Source organism: Lissotriton helveticus, chromosome 11 (assembly GCF_964261635.1).
Source record: "Lissotriton helveticus chromosome 11, aLisHel1.1, whole genome shotgun sequence".
Lineage (NCBI taxonomy): Eukaryota > Metazoa > Chordata > Amphibia > Caudata > Salamandridae > Lissotriton > Lissotriton helveticus.
In genome coordinates, this window is record NC_136072.1 from 581,087,177 (window position 1) to 581,107,680 (window position 20,504).

General features: G+C 49.5%; 1 protein-coding gene across 1 annotated transcript in view; it reads left to right on the plus strand.

Moving 5' to 3' along the window:
• Positions 1–20,504, plus strand: part of XPO7 (exportin 7) — a 486,858-nt gene that overhangs the window by 425,890 nt on the left and 40,464 nt on the right. The window contains exon 22 of the mRNA XM_078665516.1: positions 13,584–13,722. Coding sequence (XP_078521642.1) covers positions 13,584–13,722 — 139 coding nt within the window. The remainder of the gene's footprint in view (positions 1–13,583; positions 13,723–20,504) is intronic.

Below are 20,504 nucleotides of genomic sequence, written 5' to 3' on the forward strand. Positions count from 1 at the left end.
TTGAGCCTCTACATTCATGTGAGATTCAGTTCTTGACATGGAAAGGGGCTTTTCTCATTGCCATCACGTCTCTGAGACGTGTTAGTGAGCTACAGGCGCTCACAATACAAGAGCCATTTATACAAATTCATTCAAACAGGGTGGTGCTGCGCACTAACCCCAAGTTTCTTCCTACGGTGGTGTCGCAGTTTCATGTCAATCAAACCATCGAACTGCCCGCGTTCTTTCCAAACCCTGAAACTGTGGCAGAAAGAATGCTCCACACGCTTGATGTCAAAAGGGCGTTAATGTACTACATTGACAGAACCAAACATTTTAGGAAGACCCATCAACTCTTTGTTGCCTTCTCAGCCCAGCACAAAGGCAACCCCATTTCCAAAGCAGGAATAGCCAGGTGGATCGTTAAGTGTATTCAGATTTGCTATCAGAAAGCTAAGGCACTTTAACGGTCCCCCCCCCCAGGGCACACTCCACACGCAAGTTGGGGGCCTCCATGGCATTCCTAGGTAACATTCCTTTGGAAGACATTTGTAGAGCAGCCACATGGTCTACACCACATACGTTTACCAAACATTACTGTGTAGATGTGCATTCCAAACAGCAGGCAGCTGTAGGACAGGCTGTTCTTAAAACACTTTTTCAGACTTCTGCAGCTGGCACGGGCGGCCGCCGTTAATAGAGGGACTGCTATGTATTCTATGCTATAGATATGGATTCAGCAGCCCACATGCCTCGAACTGAATATGCTACTTACCAGTATGCATCTGTTCTTGGCATGTAGGGCTGCTGACATTCATATCGCCCGCCCTCCTCCCCGGCGCCCGTAGCGGCTGCAGAATTTACACTTACTCTTAGCATGGTCATCGCTCACACTGTTACACTCCATCTTCGCCACAATGGCTAAAAACAATCTGGGGATGGAGTCGATGCCCATGCGCACTGTAGTCCAGGGGAGGAGCCACCTATCTCGTGATACTTCGAAGACTCTTCCAGGACAACAATGTGCAATCATCCGGACCCAACACTAGGCGGTGATCTATGCTATAGATATGAATGTCAGCAGCCCTACATGCCAAGAACAGATGCATACTGGTAAGTAGCATATTCAATTTCTAACTTGGAACTACCTGAAACGGAGCCACTATACCAGGCAGCAGATTTTCACAAGACAAAAGTCAAACTGAAGCTCTCTGACCTCCAAGCTCAGAGGTTGGTGGAGGAGTCTTAGTAAAGGCCTCTGCCTTGAGATAAATATTTCAACAAAATTATGTGTTTTTTTGTCAGGCCCAGATTAAATTCAGATGTATTAAATAGTATAGTCTGATTATGAAAACAGCAAAGAGTAGAGTAATCTTATTTCTTCTGTGAACACAGATGCTTCTCATTATCTGGTGTGGCAGAATGATTGGCCTAGACACTTCCCCAGAAGTGGGCATAGAGTATCTCTCAGGGCACCCCCTTAGAAGAGGTTATCTTTTTTTAAAACGGCCCTCAGAAAGGCCTCCTAGGTTCTGGAGCTCTTCTTGCCCATGAAGGAACAAAAGCCAATTATCCTGGCAGAATATTTGCAACCTCAGCTTCTGAGCCTCCGCTGCCATTCAGAAACATTTTAAAGGAGCCCATTTTAGCTGTTCTGGCAGTGAGCCATCCGCATGCCCACCGTCAGCATCCAGCACCTGGGCGATCCTACGTTTTTGACTGCCTATCCTTCATCAGCAGTCTGGTGGTGCAGATTTCGTCCTGCTCCAAGCAAAAACCTGGCTTCTCCAGACTGTGAGTCTAAAACATTCCATTCCCAGAGGAATGTGTTTTTTTCCTCTGGGAGCTTCATGATTCGGTTGTCCATGACGACTCAAGCCGTAGCACAATATTCTCATACTTTATGTGAAATGGCACAAATTGTTGTGCCTGACTTTCACTGACCATTTGATGGATTGTTGAGCTGAACTAATAAAATAGCTGGCCAAGCAAATAATCTGGCCAGGTGTGTACACAGGTTATTTTTTTAAACAGAATTTTATTGGTTTTCAACAAGTATACATACAGCCCTGTGGGCACCATGACAAATTGACGAGGAAGTCAAGCTTTGGAACAAGTGTTCACAATAATAGCTCTAGCGACCTCCCAGGTGGGAAAGTGTTCCACCAAAAATCACAAAGGTGCAGTACTAAGTCTCCTTCATTCTCCCACATAGAGCTCAAGAGCTAGGCCTACCCATCTCCACACATGGTCCAGGCCACCACTATACTTCAACATAAATAACACCCCAACCACACACCCCTCCCCCACTCCTAACCATCCCAACAAACCCACCACCCACCCAAGCATGCCGCCAGTCACTAATATGTCATAGAGGTAATCAGAGTCCCTGTACCACCTATCTGAACTCCTACATCCCGGGGCCCTGCCTGTATCGAATCAAGAACATCAGGGGAGAGCCCCCACCAGGCTCCCGCCAGTCCCAATATGCCCTGTGTTCCCTCAGAAGGGGATACCGCTCAGGAGGCCCCGACACCCTCAAACTCACCAAGTGCACTCTCGTCGTCCCCAATCAGATGTTTGGCCAATTCCAGAAGAGCCACCCATACCCGAGCCATTTCCAACGACTTTTCATTCCCGCTACGACGGGCCATACCTAATCTATAATTCCCTTCACTTTCTGCCCATTTCAGTAGCTCCCTATGCCAGCGCGCTAGAGCAGGACCCCGTCTCGCATTCCAGTGGGAAGTGAGTTTTCTCTTGGCTAGGACCAGCCCCAGATCAATAAACTTGCTGGTAATCTTAGTCTTTGAAGTGTGTGGCAACCAGTGCAGCAAGCAGACCCCTGGTGTCATGGCTACCTCCCTCACCGTCACAGTTGCCAAAACAGTCGTCACCTTCCACCAGTGGTCTCCCAATAGTGGACAGGCCCAGAACATGTGACGAAAGCTCGCCCCTTCCTGAGTGCACGAGGGCAAGTAGCAGACACCCCAGGTGTGTACACTGTTGACCTAGTGTCATGAGTGATGGTCTCATCCGTCACTCTCCTCTATCATGCTGGATATGACCCACCAGATTTAGAGGGACTGCTCAGGCCAACCTAATGGACATGCTATTTCATGGCCTGCTCTTCTTTAGATAGAAAGCTGAGTCAGTCAGGGACTGGCAATAGCTTTCTCCCTGGGACTGGTATTATCAGTACTGCAGAGAATATCACGTTTCATGAGGTCTCCAGATGAATTCCCTATCAGCAAAACCATCCTTCCCAACCCATTCAACAGGAAAATCAGTTGCTGCACCAGTGCAGAGGTGCAGTGTGTCCAGGAGCCGCCTCAGACTCTCTTATTTCTCTTTGTGTCTTCAGGAATGGCTGACAGCAGGCCTGGACAGTTGTATTCCAGCCAAACGAGGAGGCAAGGGGCGAGGACCTGCTAATCCCTGGTTTACTGAATCACTCACGCTGGTGAAAAAGCACTGCAAGCAGCTAGACCGAGCGTGGCGACGCTCATATGAGTCGTCTGCAAAGATAGAGTATCGGGCAGCTATCAAACAGTACCACAAAGGCATTCGCAGAGGCCGTGCTGATTATGTGGCCACTAACATTTTAACTAGTTCAAACCCTGCCAAGACTATTTTTTCTCTGCTTAACGGTATGAAGAGTGCGGGGCTCAAGAGGGCTTCTGCCATCAGCTCTAACCAACATTGCGATGAGCTTGCACAGTACTTTCTGAATAAAGTTGAGCTGATCTACAGGGGTCTACCAACGATGTCCTCCCCTTTGGAAGGAGGGGTGTCAGACACATCTGGCAACCCAGGGGTAGTCAGCCTGTCCTCTCTTCCTCCTCTGACCCGGTCAGGATACGAGGCTTTGTGTTCTAAAATCAGATCTAGCTCCCCATGGAGCCTTTGCCACCTGCCCTCCTCGGCCAGCTACACTCCTCAATTTCCCCGGTATGTCTCGATCTGGCCAATCTGTCCTTGAGCTCAGCTTCCGTTCCTCGGGCATGGAAGCATGCTAAAGTGGTTCCATTACTAAAAAAGCCTTCACTGGACCCGAGTGACCATGGGAATTATCGACCGATTTCCCAGCTCCCATTTCTGGCCAAGTTGGTGGAATCTCATGTGAACTCTTATCCTGGCCAAGTTCCTTGAGCAGAATGCTATTCTTGATACTACTCAGCATGGTTTTCGGCCACAGCACAGTACCGAGTCTGCTCTACTCACTGTGTTAGAGAACACCCGAGGTAGTCTGGATGTGGGGGACTCTGCGGCACTGGTCCTCCTGGACCTAAGTGCCGCCTTCGATACGGTTTCCCATGATATCCTTCTGAAACGCCTCAAGGAAGTGGGACTGAGAGATGTGACACTGGCCTGGTTTTGGTCCTTTCTTGAAGACAGGTCGTTTCAGGTCCTGGTTCTTCCATACCACTCTCGGGAGGCTGTACTACATCGGGGAGTCCCTCAGGGCTTCCTTCTGAGTCCTCTTTTGTTCAATCTGTATGTCAGACCCTTGGCAGAGGTGGCTAAGAGCAAGGGGCTGTCCCTGGTGTCCTACGCCGACGATACCCAATTGGTGTAAGGACGACCTCTTGGCTATATCGGACTGGATGGCGGCTAACTGCTTACAGTTGAACGCCGGCAAGTCGGAGATTCTCCTCTTTGGCAGGGATCGTGAGCTGTGGACTGACCAGTGCTGGCCGTATCGCCTTAAGCCCACCCCCCGTCCCAAAGAGGCGGTGAAAAACCTGGGCGTGTGGTTTGACAGCAACCTGACCTTTGATAAACAGTCGAAGGCCGTTGCTGGGACTTGCTTTGGACTATTGCGCGGTCTCAGGCCACTGCTCGGTTTCTTTCTCCCTAAGGTGCGACAGACTATCATTCAGGCGTCTATCGTGTCCAGATTGGACTACGCCAATTGTCTTTACCTGGGCGCCAACAAAGCGAGCATTAAACGCCTTCAGGGGGCTCAGAATGCGGCGGCTCAGCTTTTGGTTGCACTGCCTAGATCTCACTCGGTTGCCCACGTGCTTCCTAGGCTCCATTGGCTGCCAGTTGATCGGCGTATTGAGTTTAAGGCACTTTGTTACTCTCACAAGATGTTGTCACGACAGTCCCCTCCATGGCTATTCCACTTGCTGGAGTACTACGAGCCAGGTCGCCTGCTTAGATCTGCTGACCTTGCATTGGTCCGTGTCCCACGCGTTAGGAGAGCGAGGGCCGGTGGTTGCTCCTTCAGTTATTTGGCCGCGAAACTTTGGAATACACTCCCTCTCACTATGAGAGTAATGCCGAATCATCTGGCATTTCGTAAAACCTTAAAGACCTGGCTCTTTCCTTGAAAGTTGTCGTTTACTGACCGGCCCGGGTTCTTGGGGTTTCTGATAGCGCTGGGACGCCTCGTTGCTGAGGCAGCTACGCACTTTACAAATCCCAAAAATAAAATACAATAATAAATAAAATTACCCCTCTTCCCCACTGGCAAAACTGCTTTAATGCACTTCTGGAGGAGCACTTGTGTGATAGCCCTCTCGCCGTAATGAGAGGGCTATCACGCCCTTACATTTCACTAGTTTCCCAGTCCAATGATTTCCCCCTCTTCTCCCACATCTCCTGATAATGCCAGCATTCTGGAGCAAGAGATCTTACCTCTGTCGCGTAAAGGAACAAAAGAGCTCGTTCTATAACACAAGGGATGTTAGTTGGGAATTTTTTCTGTCTCCTTGAAGTCTGCTGGTCTTTGTCCCATTCTCAGCCTTTTGGTCTTGAATGCCTTCCTCTATAAGGAGAAATTAAAGATGATGTCCATGGCACAGGTTATGTTGGCTCTGAGCAGGGAGAATGTGTATTTTCATGTACCGATTCTGCAGTATCACTGAAGGGACCCCCATTTTGTGGAAAGTTCTGCACACTACAGATTCATAGTCCTAGTTTAATCTTGGCATCTTGGGTCTTCACTTAAGTGGTGGTGGTGGTGTTTGTGGTGGATGGGGGGGGGGGGGGCGTATTTCCATATCTCAATGCATGTCTGCTGATGGTGGATTACTTCTAGCTGGTGTCAGACCATCTGAGCGCCACAGCATTGCTGCTGTTCGATTTAGCGTTCTCCATCAACTTGCAAAAGTAGCTCCTAGAGCCATCTCAGCACCCATGAAAGCTGTCCCTTCCACACCAGAGGAGTTCCTTCATTCCAGCTATATTCTTGATGTTTTTGGGGCAGGGCTCTGACAGTCCTCTGCCTTCTAGGTCTCCTGTCTTGGTACACTCTGATGTTCAGCCACACATAGAAATGCGTGAGTGCCATCCATTTGTGCCCCTACTTGCAGTGGACTCAGCATTAAGGTGTTCTGACTAACATAATCTGGGTCTCTCATGAGACTGCACAAGAGCTTTGGTGATAAGTGATAGAGCATTTGACTTGTGGTCAACCATTCTCTCTGCCTCCAAGTTCAAGTTCAAGTTCATGTATTTATAAAGCGCACTACTCACCCAGAGGGTCTCAAGGCGCTGGAGGGAGGGGTTTACTTTTTATCGAATAGCCATGTTTTCAGTTCTTTTCTGAAGGAGATGTGATTCTGAGTAAGGCGGAGGTGGGTGGGGAGTGAGTTCCAGGTCTTGGCAGCCAGGAAGGAGAAGGATCTGCCACCCATGGTGGTTTTTCGGATGCGCGGGACTGCGGCGGGGGCTTGATTGGATGATCTTAGTTGGCGGGTGGGATAGTAGAAGGACAGTCGGTTGTTGAGGCATTCGGGTCCTAGATTATAAAGGGCCTTGTGTGCGTGGGTAAGAAGGCGGAAAGTGATTCTTTTGTTGACGGGAAGCCAGTGGAGGTTTTTTAAGTGACCGGTGATGTGCTCTTGGCGCGGAATGTCTAATATGAGTCTCGCTGATGCGTTTTGGATGCGCTTGAGTTTTTTCTGCAATTTTGTTGTAATTCCGGCGTAGAGTGTGTTGCCATAGTCCAGTCGACTCGTGACCAGTGCATGGGTGACAGTCTTTCTTGTTTCGGGGGGGATCCAGCGGAAGATCTTTTTGAGAATGCGAAGGACGTTGAAGCAGGAGGACGATATGGCGTTGACTTGTCTGGACATTGAGAGGGAGGAGTCTAGAATGAAGCCAAGGTTACGTGCATGGTCTGTGGGTGTGGGCGCAGATCCCAAAGCGGAAGGCCACCAGGAGTCGTCCCAAGCTGAGGGGGAGGATCCTAGGATGAGCACCTCCGTCTTGTCTGAGTTGAGTTTTAAGCGGCTCTGTTTCATCCATTCGGCTACTTCTTTCATACCTTCGTGAAGGTTGTTTTTGGCGGTGTTGGGGTCTTTGGTGAGGGAAAGGATTAGCTGGGTGTCGTCGGCATAGGAGATGATGTTGAGGTTGTGTTGACGTGCGATGGAGGCGAGGGGACTCATGTAGACGTTGAAGAGGGTGGGACTGAGTGAGGAACCTTGAGGTACGCCGCAGATGACTTCGGTGGGCTCTGAGTAGAATGGGGGGAGTCGGACTCTCTGTGTTCTCCCGGCTAGGAATGAGATGATCCATTCCAAGGCTTTTCCTTGTATGCCGATGTTGTTGAGGCGTTGTATGAGGGTGTTGTGACAGACAGTGTCGAAGGCGGCGGAGAGGTCGAGTAGAATGAGGGCCACTGTTTCACCATTGTCCAGGAGTGCTCGGATGTCGTCGGTCGCCGCAATGAGGGCGGTTTCGGTGCTGTGTTTGGCTCGAAAGCCGTTCTGTGAGGGATCGAGGGAGTTGTTGGATTCAAGGAAGGCTGCTAGTTGGCTATTGACGGCTTTCTCGATGACTTTGGCCGGGAAAGGGAGGAGGGAAATGGGTCGGTAGTTTTTCAGATCTGAGGGGTCTGCTGTTGGTTTTTTCAGAAGGGCGCTGAGTTCGGCGTGTTTCCATATTTCTGGAAAGGTGGCGGAGTCGAAGGAGCAGTTGATGACATCGCGGAGTTGGGGAGCGATGATGGAGTCAGCTTTGTTGAAGATGAAGTGGGGGCAGGGGTCAGAAGGTGAGCCAGAGTGGATTGAGTTCATGAGGCGAATGGTGTCTTCAATGGTGATTGGGTTCCAGGAGTTGAGGTAGTTAGTTGGAGGGGTGGGATCTGAAGTGGGTGGGGTGAGTTGGTCATTGGGAGTATTCTTGAAGCTGTTGTGGATGTCGGCAATTTTGTTGTAGAAGAAGGAGGATAGCGCATCGCAGAGGTCTTGGGAGTTAGTGATGTCGTTGGATGCTGCGGGAGGGTTGGTGAATTCTTTGACGATATTGAAGAGTTCCTTGCTGTTATGAGAATTGTTGTCGAGACGGTCCTTAAGTGCAGATTTCTTGGCGGATCGGATCAGTTGGTGGTGTTTGCGGGTGGCTGTCTTGAGGGAGGCCATGTTGTCTGAAGTTGGTTCTTTTCTCCAATTCTTCTCCAGGGTGCGGCATGTCTTCTTGGATTTTTTAAGGTCATCATTGAACCAGGGAGCTTTTTTGCTGGATGGTTTCGACTGGTGTTTTTTCAGGGGTGCTAGTTCGTCCGCACTGTGGGTAATCCATTGCCTGAGGTTGGTGGCCGCTAGGTCTGGGTCCGTTGCCAGGGTGGGAGTGTTTTGGCTGAGTGATGTGAGGAGTTGTTCGGTGGTGATTTTGTTCCATTTTCTTCGGGGAATGGGTTGTAGACGGTTGTGGGTCAGGGTTGTTTTGTAGCTGAAGTGAACACAGCTATGATCCGTCCAGTGGAGGGCTGTAGTATGATCGAAGGAGATGTGCTTGCTGGAGGTGAAGATGGGGTCGAGCGTGTGTCCGGCTATGTGAGTGGGGGTGTCAACAAGTTGTTTGAGTCCGAGATTGGACAGGTTGTCCAGAATGGTGGTGGTGTTGTTGTCGAGAATGTTGTCGAGGTGGTAGTTGAGGTCTCCTAGAAGAATGTAGTTCTCGGAGGCGAGGGCGTGCGGGCTGAGGAAGTCAGTGATGTCGTCGCTGAATTGAGATCGGGGGCCTGTAAATGAGAGTTCCTCTAAGTGTGGTCCTGGGGTCGGTGTGGATCGGAAAGTGGAGGTGTTCGGCGGTTGCAAGATTGACGTCATAGCTGGTTGTAATTTTGATGGTGTTTCTATGGACGATGGCGATGCCTCCTCCAGTTTTTTTATTGGTGCGGTCTTTTCGAATGATCTTGTAATTGTCCGGTATGGCTATGGCGATGTCGGGGGCAGAAGATGCATTCATCCATGTTTCAGTAAGGAAGGCGATGTCAGGTGACGCAGTGTCGATTAGGTCCCAGAGTTCGGTTGCATGTCTGTGGACCGAGCGGGTGTTTAGTAGGATGCATTTCAAGTCGTTGGGTTCGGAGCTGTGTGTGGAGGAAGTGTGTTTGGTGAGGGTCCTGACGCAGTTGAACTTACAGGAGAGGCAGGAGAATGGGCCGTGGGTACGTCCTGGGGTGGCTTCACAGCAAAGTGGAGTGCGTCCGGCGTTGAGGGCGAGGAGTGTAGCGGCATCATAAGTTAATCTGGGGGGTTGGGAGCGGCATAGAGCAGGGGGACGGGCGCTGGGCGCGGTTCAGGCGCGGACGGGCGCAGACGGGCTTACCTTTGGCGCACCTTTGGCGCGGCCGCAGCGCGTGGACGCTGCACGTTGGGGCATTCGACATAAATGGATAGTGGAGGGGGCGGAGCGTGGGAGGGGCAGCTGGGAGGCGGTAGCGAGGAGGGTAGGTGGGCCAGGGGAATGAACAACAGGGAAATGGAGGGCGGGATAGCAAGTCAAAAAGCGGGGGGGGGCAGGAGGATAGAGGGTCCGGGCAACAGCAGGGAAATATTACCAAAGTAGTTCAGATACCTTACAAATTAAGCAATCCGAGAACCCAGCGCACAATGTTAAAAAGCCTCATGCAACAATTACAGATAGCAACAGGCTACAATTGCAGACAGCAAAGTCGCGCTATTGAGGGTGACTGCAGCGCGATGCTCGGCGCTGTAATCTGGTGAGAAGCGCTAAATAAGCTGAAATACACTTCAGAACAGAGACTCCCGATACCAGACACCAGCGTGGTCGAGTCAATGGCCAGTGAGGGAGCGTGGGGGGAGCGGCCGCTTCGGATCAGATCCGGACGGTCACAGCTGCAAAGAGGAGGAGGTGATCTCTCTGTTTGTGGGTGGGAGGGGCAGCTGGGAGGCGGTAGCGAGGAGGGTAGGTGGGCCAGGGGAATGAACAACAGGGAAATGGAGGGCGGGATAGCAAGTCAAAAAGCGGGGGGGCAGGAGGATAGAGGGTCCGGGCAACAGCAGGGAAATATTACCAAAGTAGTTCAGATACCTTACAAATTAAGCAATCCGAGAACCCAGCGCACAATGTTAAAAAGCCTCATGCAACAATTACAGAGAGCAACAGGCTACAATTGCAGACAGCAGAGGTAGCCCTGGTGGGATGCACATCGGGGGGCCTTGAAGATCAGAAGCCTATGGTTGCCAAAGAAGCAGAGATGCCACAGTAGTGTGCATGGGGTAGACAAATCGAACGAAAACTGAGAACTGTGGTATATTGGTGTAAGGAGGGATACATTGCTGCTTATACTATAGGAAAGTGAATTAATTTAGCACACAATCTTAGTTGCTGTATTGAAAACTGTCAAGATTGCGAGTTGCAACAACAAGACCAACAATTGACCTGTTTCCAACAAAGCAGATCAGTGACCATTGTTAAGGCTGCTGATTGTGGGCAATTTAAAAGATTCACCACCAACATAAGCACTCAGAATGGTGAAATTACACATAACACACGTAATCCACCTAGCACAAACTGGTTTGATTTGGTTTACTTTAGCAGATCACCGGTGAGGGCCGGGTGGGGTGGGCGTTGATTCCCTATGGTAAATACCAGCATTTGGAGCATTCTTGAAGTGTCTGGGAATATATATATATAACAAAGATAAACTGTTCTAGTTTGGGAATTAAATGGCGCACCTGCATAAATCAGAAATGAAATACATGTCTCCAAACATAGTTTAATCATCAGCCTGCAAATAAACCACGCACACTTGCCATGTATGGAACGTTTATAGTGTTGAACAGGAATCTACACTAAATCACAGCGATCTCATCAGGACTAATTCAATATGTCATATAGTTGCCAGAAAAAGGACTACTTATGTTACCCGTCAGGAATACCTTAAACCAGTATTGCTTATCCTGTGGTCCAGGAACCACACGGGTCTGCGGCTACTTAGAAAATTAAATAATAATATCAACCGTTGAATATAGAGTGTGTGTGTATGTGTGTATATATATATATATATATATATATATATATATATATATATATATATATACATATATATATAAATATAAATATATATATATATGAGAAATGTATAATTGAACATTTAACTCCTTCTGTAAATGTGAAAAAATTTGAAATTGGAGGCTAAAAATAAGTTAGTATCCTCAGATTGATTCTTTGGAGCAGTGTAAGTCACTGAACAGAAAATAGTATGGAATAAAATAGAATGAGTGGTCTCAAGTGAATTTAGAAAAGCTCCAACCTTCCTATTAAAACTTTTTTTTTTAAAGGTGATTCTAAATTAAATTATTTTATCATTTGTGTATTTTGATGAAAGCTTGTTTCTGTATTTTTTGTTTTGAATGATCGAAAAGGCTTAGACGGAGTCCTCGTCCATTCGTAATGACCCAGTAGAGGTCCCTGGATTCAGTGTGGGGTCTCCGGGTTCTAGTAATTATTAAGTGGGGGTCCACAAAAGTCAGAAGGTTAAGGAGCACTGCGTTAAAATATTGCAGTGCCAAAGGGCAGGGCGTTTATTAAGCCACCTAATTATGTTAGTTGAATTTAAATTAAGGGCAAACCATTAGAAATTCAGACCTGGATAGCTGTCTCATAACATTGTGTTACCAACTGGCAGGAAGTCTGTTAACTAGCATTCTAGGGTACTTTCCATAATTGAGAAAGCAGCCATTGCACCTTTTCTACATGACAAAACATGACTGGATATAAGTGATGAAATTACAATAACAGCAAGTATGCTGAACACTGGTGCCTTTGCTGAAGACAGGTTTGGCAAGAGCGACAGGCAGCATTAAATAACTTATTAAGGATTGCTGCTAACCCACCCTGTCTTGAAGGGCACTATGGCTTTCTTGCAAAACCTGATAATCAACAACAGAATCAGGCTATATAATGAACCTTCAGACGAAACACTTAAAATCAAAGCTATACATGTGATGTGAGTCTCCCAAACCGGCGAAAGGGGTTATGAAAGGTTTTCTGATGTTGTCCATGGCTTGATAAATTACTGTGAACATATACTGAAGTCGAGGACCATTGTGTAGTTTCATTCAATGAATTTGTTAGACTGGTTTGTTTGCAGAGAATTTTGTAGCCTTTTGGGATTTAACCTTAAGAGGCCAGATTTATGCTGTGTATGACTGTCAACAACAGATAGGAAAACAAGTTTACAGTTAAGTAACTTCCCCCAGCGTTTGCATTTTAATAGCTTCACATGATTTTAACATCACTTGATGTCTAAGAAGGACTACAGACTGAACATAGCAGTGCTCAGTATTATATAGTTATAGACTTTGCTTTCAGAATATCGTGAAAATCATTTGTTCTAAAGTACTGCAACTTCCTTTAGAAAATAAAATGCAGTCAGGTGTTCCCATAGGAGCGGTTTAGAGCCTCAAACTGAAGTGTACAACATTAGATAACAGTTAATAAAGTCAATTTCCAATCAGTCCGTTACTTTTAAAGTTGAGGCATGAGAAAAACGAAGAGGTTGTAGCATAGCACCATCTGACCAAGATAAAGGCAAACATTTATATAAGCCCCTCGTTCTAGACACTAGAAATCACTTGCGTACCTAAGGTCTAATGTGTATTCGCCCATTAATTCCATAGTTCCTGTCCTTGCTTATCATGTTCGTCATTATCCTTTCTATCATTGTGTACATCATGTAAGCACTATAATTTGAGAGATGTTATGCTCTGGCAATTCCAGTGTTTTGCCAACTCCTATTTTAGAGCATCCTTTGCTAAATCTGGTAGAGTTGTGGTAGCCACCGCCTCAAATAGATTCTGCATTTGTGTCTCTTCTGTGGCACATGGATAGAGCACTGCAGCATTGCTTAGAAATCAATAATGTGAGCAATATTTTACTTTTAAGCCCAGAATTTCTTATTCATGCTGTTAAGCCCTGTAAATGTGTGGAATTGTGGGGCCTGCGGATAGGAAAGGGCTGTGACCGTGCTCGGATTTCCTTTTTTTTTCCAGTTATGTCAGTTGCTTCATTTCATCCTCATGTAGGAGATGAATATTTCAGGTATATCAAGGGCCGGCGGGGCAGAGTTTACTACGGACAATACATTTTTTGTCAATCATTGATTTCTCTTCGTATTTGAATGGAAGGGAGCAGCATTGATGTTCCGGTTTATTTCTTGATTGAATGTCTCTTGTAGGAATATCTTTAAGTACTGAACGGGTGACTCTTGGCACAGTACCTCTGAGTCATCAGAAATGCACCATAATGCCAGTTGCTGTCGGAGTACTAGCAAGTCGCCCAATCATCAAGTGTCAGTGAGTAACTGAGTCTTGTCTTTTTTTTTATTTCCATAGGATTACCCCAAGCTAAGTCAATCGTACTATTCACTATTGGAAGTTCTCACCCAGGACCACATGAACTTTATAGCCAGCCTGGAGCCTCATGTCATCATGTACATTCTCTCGTCCATTTCTGAAGGACTCACTGCACTTGGTAAACATTTTTGTTTTTTGGTTGCACTCTCTGGTCCCTGGCTATGTCTTTATACACCTGAAGATTGTGCTTTCGACATATGTGGGGAGGTGGTTCTGGGTTCAACTGATAGAGGAAAAAGGTTGCAAAGGAGATGGTCTGAAAGAGTATTCAGGAAATATCTTGTAGGACTGGTCTGAACAAGTGTGAGGGGTGGTGCTGCTAATGCTTGGAGAGCCAGGTCTTGAGGAGTCTTCTGAAGGAGGGTGTTCCAGGTCTCGGTGGCGAGGTAGGAGAAGGATCTGCCGGGAGACAGCGACGAGGGCGAGGCTGGCGGAGCGGAGCTGTCGGGTGGGGGTGTAGAAGCTGAGCCTGCTGTTAAGGTAGGCTTGTCCGGTGTTGTGGAGTGCTTTATGTGCGTGGGCGAGGAGCTTGAAGGTGATCCTCTTGTCAACGGGGAGCCAGTGTAGGTCTCTGAGGTGGGGGGGGTGATGTGGCTACGGCGGGGGACATTGACGATCAGTCGGGCAGAGGCATTTTGGATGCGTTGTAGTCGTCGTAGGTGTTTGGCTGGGAATCCTGCGTAGAGTGCGTTGCTGTAGTCCAGTCTGCTGCGGACGAGGGCCTGTGTCACCGTTCTTCTTGTTTCGGTCGGGATCCACTTGTAGATCCTGCGGAGCATGCGGAGGGTGTTGTAGCAGGAGGAGGAGACGGCGTTGACCTGCTTAGCCATGGAGAGGGAGGAGTCCAGGATAAATCCTAGGTTGCGTGCATGGTCGGTGGGTGTTGGTGCTGTACCCAGTGTGGTCGCCACTAGGAGTCATCCCAGGCTGAGGGAGTGGGTCCGAGAATGAGTACCTCTGTCTTGTCCGAGTTCAACTTCAGACGGTTGCTCCTCATCCAGTCGGGGACGGCCTTCATTCCCTCGTGGAGGTTGGTTTTGGCGGTGTGTGTGTCCTTGGTGAGGGAGAGGATGAGCTGGATGTTGTCGGCATAGGAGATGATGTTGAGGTCGTGCTGGCGGGCCACTTGTGCGAGGTGGGGCATGTAGATGTTGAACAGCGTCGGGATGAGCCCTGGGGGAAGCCGCAGATGATGTCGGTGGCTTTGGATCGGAAGGGTGGGAGGTGGACGCTCTGGGTTCTGCCGGAGAGGAAGGACGTGGTCCAGTCAAGGGCCTTCTCTTGGATTCCGGCTTCTAGGAGGCGTGTCTTTAGAGTGCGATGGCAGACCGTGTCGAAGGCGGCCGACAGGTCCAGGAGGATGAGGGCTCATGTATCGCCGTTGTCTAGTTGGCGCCTGATGTCGTCTGTGGCGGCGATGAGGGCTGTCGCGGTGCTGTGGTTTCGTCTGAATCCGGACTGGGACAGGTCCAAGATGTTGTTGTCTTCCAGGTGGTGGGCCAATTGCCTGTAGACGATTTTCTTGATGACCTTTGCCGGGAACGGGAGCAGGGAGATGGGCCGGAAGTTCTTGAGGTCCGCCTTGGGCTTCCTGAGGAGGGCGTTGATTTCGGAGTGCTTCCAGCTTTCCGGGAATGTCGCTGTTTCGAAGGAGATGTTGATGACCGTCCGTAGTTGGGGTGCGATGGCTGCGTCTGCTTTGTTGAATAAGTGGTGTGGGTACGGGTCTGATGGAGATCCTGAGTGGATGGAGTTCATTTTTTTTTTTTTAAACAGATTTTATTGAATTTTTTGTTCAGAGGAAATAGTTGTTTCACTTCACCGTTAAATGCATGATGCGCTCATACCGCCCAAGCCATTAATGGAAATACAATAGAACATTACGTCATCTTTCAGCGAGGCAGTGGTAGCCCCTGCACTGTCAGCGTGCAGTGCACAGTCTTTCTTGAGTCAGGTGTCCTAATTCCGTCGCCGAACAGCATAGCGCCGCGGGACTCAAGCTATTTAACACACATTCTTCCTAGATACAGTCGTCTTCCATTCAATGAAGCAGGTAACAAAACATCCAACTCCCCTTCCCTCCCATCCTCCCCACTAACAGACTCACACCCATCCCCCCGCAATCCGTCCTCCCCCATCCCCCCCCTCCCCGCAGACATGCCGCCTCACCAATGCCATGTGTGCCGCTCATAATGTATCCCGCACACTCCAATTAAGACCTGTGGCAATGGACTAATCACCATCCGAGAGAAAGCGCCCAATTAGGCGTTCCCACCCCCCATCTACCAGGTCATCACCCTGACCGCAGCTGAGGTTCCACACCCCCTAGCGGGCACGCAAGATCAGGAGGATCAGTCCTCTTCGTCAGTCGGGTCCTTAAGTAGGTCCGTCAGTGCTACCCAGGCTCTGGCTTTGTCCCATAGCTTGTCATTGCCAGTTCTACTAGCGAGTTGAAGTTGGAGGGTCCCCTCGTAGCCCGCCCACTTAAGAAATTCTCTGAGCCAGCACCCTGCATTAGGGCCTGCGGCCGCTTTCCAGTGACTGGTGATTTCGCGCTTGGCTAGAACCAGACCCAAATTAAAAAACTTGCTAGTAGTTTTGTTGCGGGCAGTGTGGGGGAACCAGTGCAGCAGACAAACAGCTGGAGTACTTTATAGGTCCCTCTCTGTCACCTCAGTCAATTTGGTCATTATCCCTCGCCAGTACCCCCGGAGTATAGGGCAATCCCAGAACATATGCATGTACCCGGCATCCTCCAGTCTGCATCGCGGACAGGTAGCATGAGAGTCAAAGAACTCATTAAGTTTTGAAGGAGTGAGGTACGCCCGATAGAACACAGAATTGGATGAGTTGAAATCTGGCATTCCGGGAACATTTCCATGCTCTTTCCATCAGCATTTCCCAAGGTTTAGGCTCAATGGGAGTTCCGAGGTCCACCTCCCACTTGGCGCGCAATCTGTCTGGTGGGGTCCTCAAGCCCTGTGTCAGTCTGCGATACAGGCACGTGACCGCTTTGATCCGCCCCGCAGAGGTGACCACGTGTTGACTAGGGGGGAAAACCTGCTGCTCCAATCCCCCCTTCCAATGTTTGCGGATCGCCGCCGTCACGGCTGCGTGCAGGAGAAAGTCCTGCGCAGGGAGCTCGTGTCTGTCCGCTAGGTCTTGAAACGGGATGAGCGTGCCATCTCCGTACAGATCCCTAATGGTGGAGATCCTGAAGTCCTCCCACTCACGGAGCCGCTGCCAATTCCCCCCATGCGGAAGTTCCATGCAAAGCCAGATCGGTATCTCGGGTGAATACGCCAAACCACCTTTTTGGCGCCGCAATGCCCTATTCCAGCAGAGCCTCAGGACCCAGAGCTCCCCGGGGACCTCCCCCTCCCTCAGCAGGAGGGGCAGAAGAATCCGCGCCAGCTGGTGCATCTCTGCGTCCCAGCCTCTCTGAGCCATTTCCAAGCCCAGTCTCCCCGCTAATCTTTGGGTCAACCATTGAAATTGGGCCGCAAGGTAGTAGGCCTCGAAATCAGGCACTACAAGGCCTCCCTCCCGTCTTGGACGCATCACGGTAGGTAGTGCCACTCTGCGCCTCCCAGAGCCCCACAAGAAGCCCGAGATCATGGAGTTTAGTTGGGCGAAGTACTGAGTGGATGGAGTTTATGACCTTGCGTGTCTCGTTGTCGTTGAAGTTGGACCAGGAGCTCAGGCGGATGGCGCTGGTGGTGTTCACAGGGGAGGTGGAGTCTGGCGTAGTCAGGGCGGTTGTGGTGTTGAACCTGTCGTGGATGTCAGCGATCTTGCGGTGGAAGAAGATGGCTAGTGAGTCGCACAGTTCTTGTGAGGGCAGGATGTCGTTGGCGCTGGGGTTGTAGAGTTCGTTTACGATGCTGAAGAACTCTTTGCTGTTGTGTGCGTTGTTGTCCAAGGTGTCTTTGAAGGAGGATCTCTTGGCTAATCTGATGAGGTGGTGATGTCTGCGGGTGGCGTCATGGTGGGCTGCGTGGTTGTCCGTTGTGCGTTTGTGGAGCCATATTTTCTCCAGTTTCCGGCATGCGCGTTTGGAGGTCTGGAGCCCGTCTGTGAACCAGGTGGCTCTTTTGCTGGCGTGGCTGTTGGAGGGTTTCTTCTTGAGCGGGGTGAGGGTGTTTGTGCAGTCGTGGATCCACTGTCTGAGGTTGCGGGCTGGGGCGTCTGGGTTGGTTGGGTGGGTTCCGGGCGAGGGTGGTGATCAGCCGGTCTTCGGTGACTTTGCTCCAGCAGCGGCGAGGCAGCTGTTGGGTGCGGTGGTGCGTGGTTGGTTTCTTGAAGGTGAAATGAATGCAGCAGTGGTCGGTCCAGTGGAGTTCGGTGGTGTTATGAAGGCGACGTGGGTGCCTGTGGAGAAGACTGGGTCCGGCGTGTGGCCGGCGGCGTGGGTGGGTGCGGTGACGAGTTGTTTGAGGCCGAGGTTGTCGATCAGGGTGGCGGAGTTGGCGTCATTGTTGTTCTGGAGGTGGAAGTTCAGGTCCCTGAGGAGGATGTAGTCTGTGGAAGCGATCGCGTGGGTGCTGGCGAGGTCGGCAATGGAGTCACTGAACTGAGCCCAGGGTCCGGGGGGTCTGTAGATGAGTGTTCCTCTGAGGGTGGTGTTGGGGTCGGTGTGGATCCGGAAGTGCAGGTGTTCGGCGGTCTTGAGGGTCTCGTCTGCGTGGGTGGCGACCTTGAGGGTGGACTTGTGGAAGATGGCTATTCCTCCTCAGGTTTCGTTGGCGCGATCCCTGCGGGTGATTTTGTAGCCGTCCGGGATGGCTTTGGCGATGTCGGGCGCCGAGGAGTCTTTCCACCAGGTCTCGTTCAGGAAGGCAACGTCTGGGGCAGAGGTGTCAAGCAGATCCCTGAGCTCGACAGCGTGTTTGCGTGCGGAGCGGGTGTTGAGGAGTATGCAGCGAAGCTGGTTGGGTCCAGTCCTTGGAGGTTTGGTGGTTCTGTCGCAGGTGTAGCTGCAGGTGCGGCTGGCGAAGGGTCTGTTTCGGAGTGGCCTGAAAGCAGGTGTGGTTTCGGCCGGCGTTGAGTGCGTGGAGGCTGCTGGCGTCGTAGTGGAGTCTGGTGTTGTGGCGTTCGCGGGGTCGCCATTTAAAGGGGGAGCTGGGAGGGAGGAGCAGCTGGGAGGCGGGAGATCGAATGGGCGTGGGGGTCGTGGGGCCGCAGGGGCAGTAGCAGCGGTAAAGAGAGCAGTGGGCACGGGGGGGCGAGGAAAACAGCGCCCAGGAATTGGCAGCAAAACCAGGATGCAGGGCACAGGCGCTGGTGGATCTGCAGCGCGGGGGGGGGGGGGGCGACTTACCTGGCAAGGTCAAGGGTCGCCCCCCCCCTGCTGATTCGCCATCCTGAAGGAACCAGGATCCCATATTTGGCCTTTTAGGGATGAATCAGGGAATGTTCCTTCCAGTTGAAGAAGACTTCTAAACATATTTTGACTGAGCTCTGCCCCCATAAGAATGCCACACTCTATATAAGTGAACAGGCTTTGGAATGCTGCACTTGTAATGCAGCACTTTAGTGAACCGTTCCTCAGTGAGGATATCTGAGCAGTTAATTTCCACATTGACACATCTTTTTCTGTGAGTATATATTTCTTCATGTGAATTATTTCTGAACTTCCCTGTGTAAGTCATGTCTACTCACGAAAAAAAAAGTTTATGAATTCGATTGGCAGGTTTTCATCTAGTTGTTTTTTCTTTAAGTGGTTTATTTTTCTGCTACTTATTTTTATGAAGTTGGCATCTTTTTTGATTTATTTGTTGATTTCTTGCTGTACCCTTCTGGATAAAGGGTTCTGCCTTCAAGAAATGTGCTCTGGGAAACATGGCTGGTTTATTTTGTCACTTCACTGTAGAAAGCTGGCTTTTTATCTAGTGTACCAAAATGAGGTACGGATGACCCTAATTGGCTTACAGGTCTTGCATTACAAATCCCAAATGCACTCTTTGTGGAAGTGTGAGTGAGCAGTTTAGGCTTATCAGAGGGTAGTGTTAAGTATTTGTTGTACTCACAGAATCAATAAATGAGACACACTCAAGAAGAAACTAAAGACCACATTAGAAAAATAACATATAATTCTATATAATTTTAGACACCGAGATTATGGTGCACCATGCTTCTGTAGTAGGGGATCTCTGTGTATAACGAACACAAAGAGTTGGAGGGTCTGCTGGCAAACAGCGCTGAGTCTAAAAGGTCTTGTAAAGGAGACCACTCCTTTGCATTGCACTAACCCAGACCTAGTGGTCACATGACACAAGCCTCTGGTCGATATCCTATCAGCCCACCCATTTGGCGGAGCCTCGTCATGTAGGACGTCTAACCAGAGTGGTTAGTCAAAGCCCAGATGTAATGGCCAGACAACACACACTACTGGTTCAGATTGTTAAGGTGTCCATGCCACAGAGTGGTGCTGAAAAAGTGCAGTGCAAAAAATAAGGAATGAAATAAGTGATATTAAAATGACGGTCGAGGCAAAAGAAACATTTTTATTGATATTCACCAGGACGCCAGGTTAAAAAAGAAGTGTAAAACAGTGTGAAAAAATCACTGTGATGCTTTGCTGTGTTATGGATTAGGCCAACATGTTTCTGCCTACGGTGAAACTACACCGGCATTCTTCAGGGCCAGATACAAAAGATATTGCTACTGCAAAGATAAACTCAAATGTTAATGTGTAAATTGAAAAGAAAAAGAAAAAGGACAGACCAAATCATTTGTTTAACGAGCTGTCCCATCAGGTTAAGTGGTCATGTAGACCATCCTACCGTATCCATCCGAATCAGTAGTTGGATAGAGAATGTGATCCCAGCAGTATGTGGGAGTCAAGCCTCACCTCACCCGGCAACGGCTCGGAGAATGAGGCCCCGCTCTCTCCGTCGG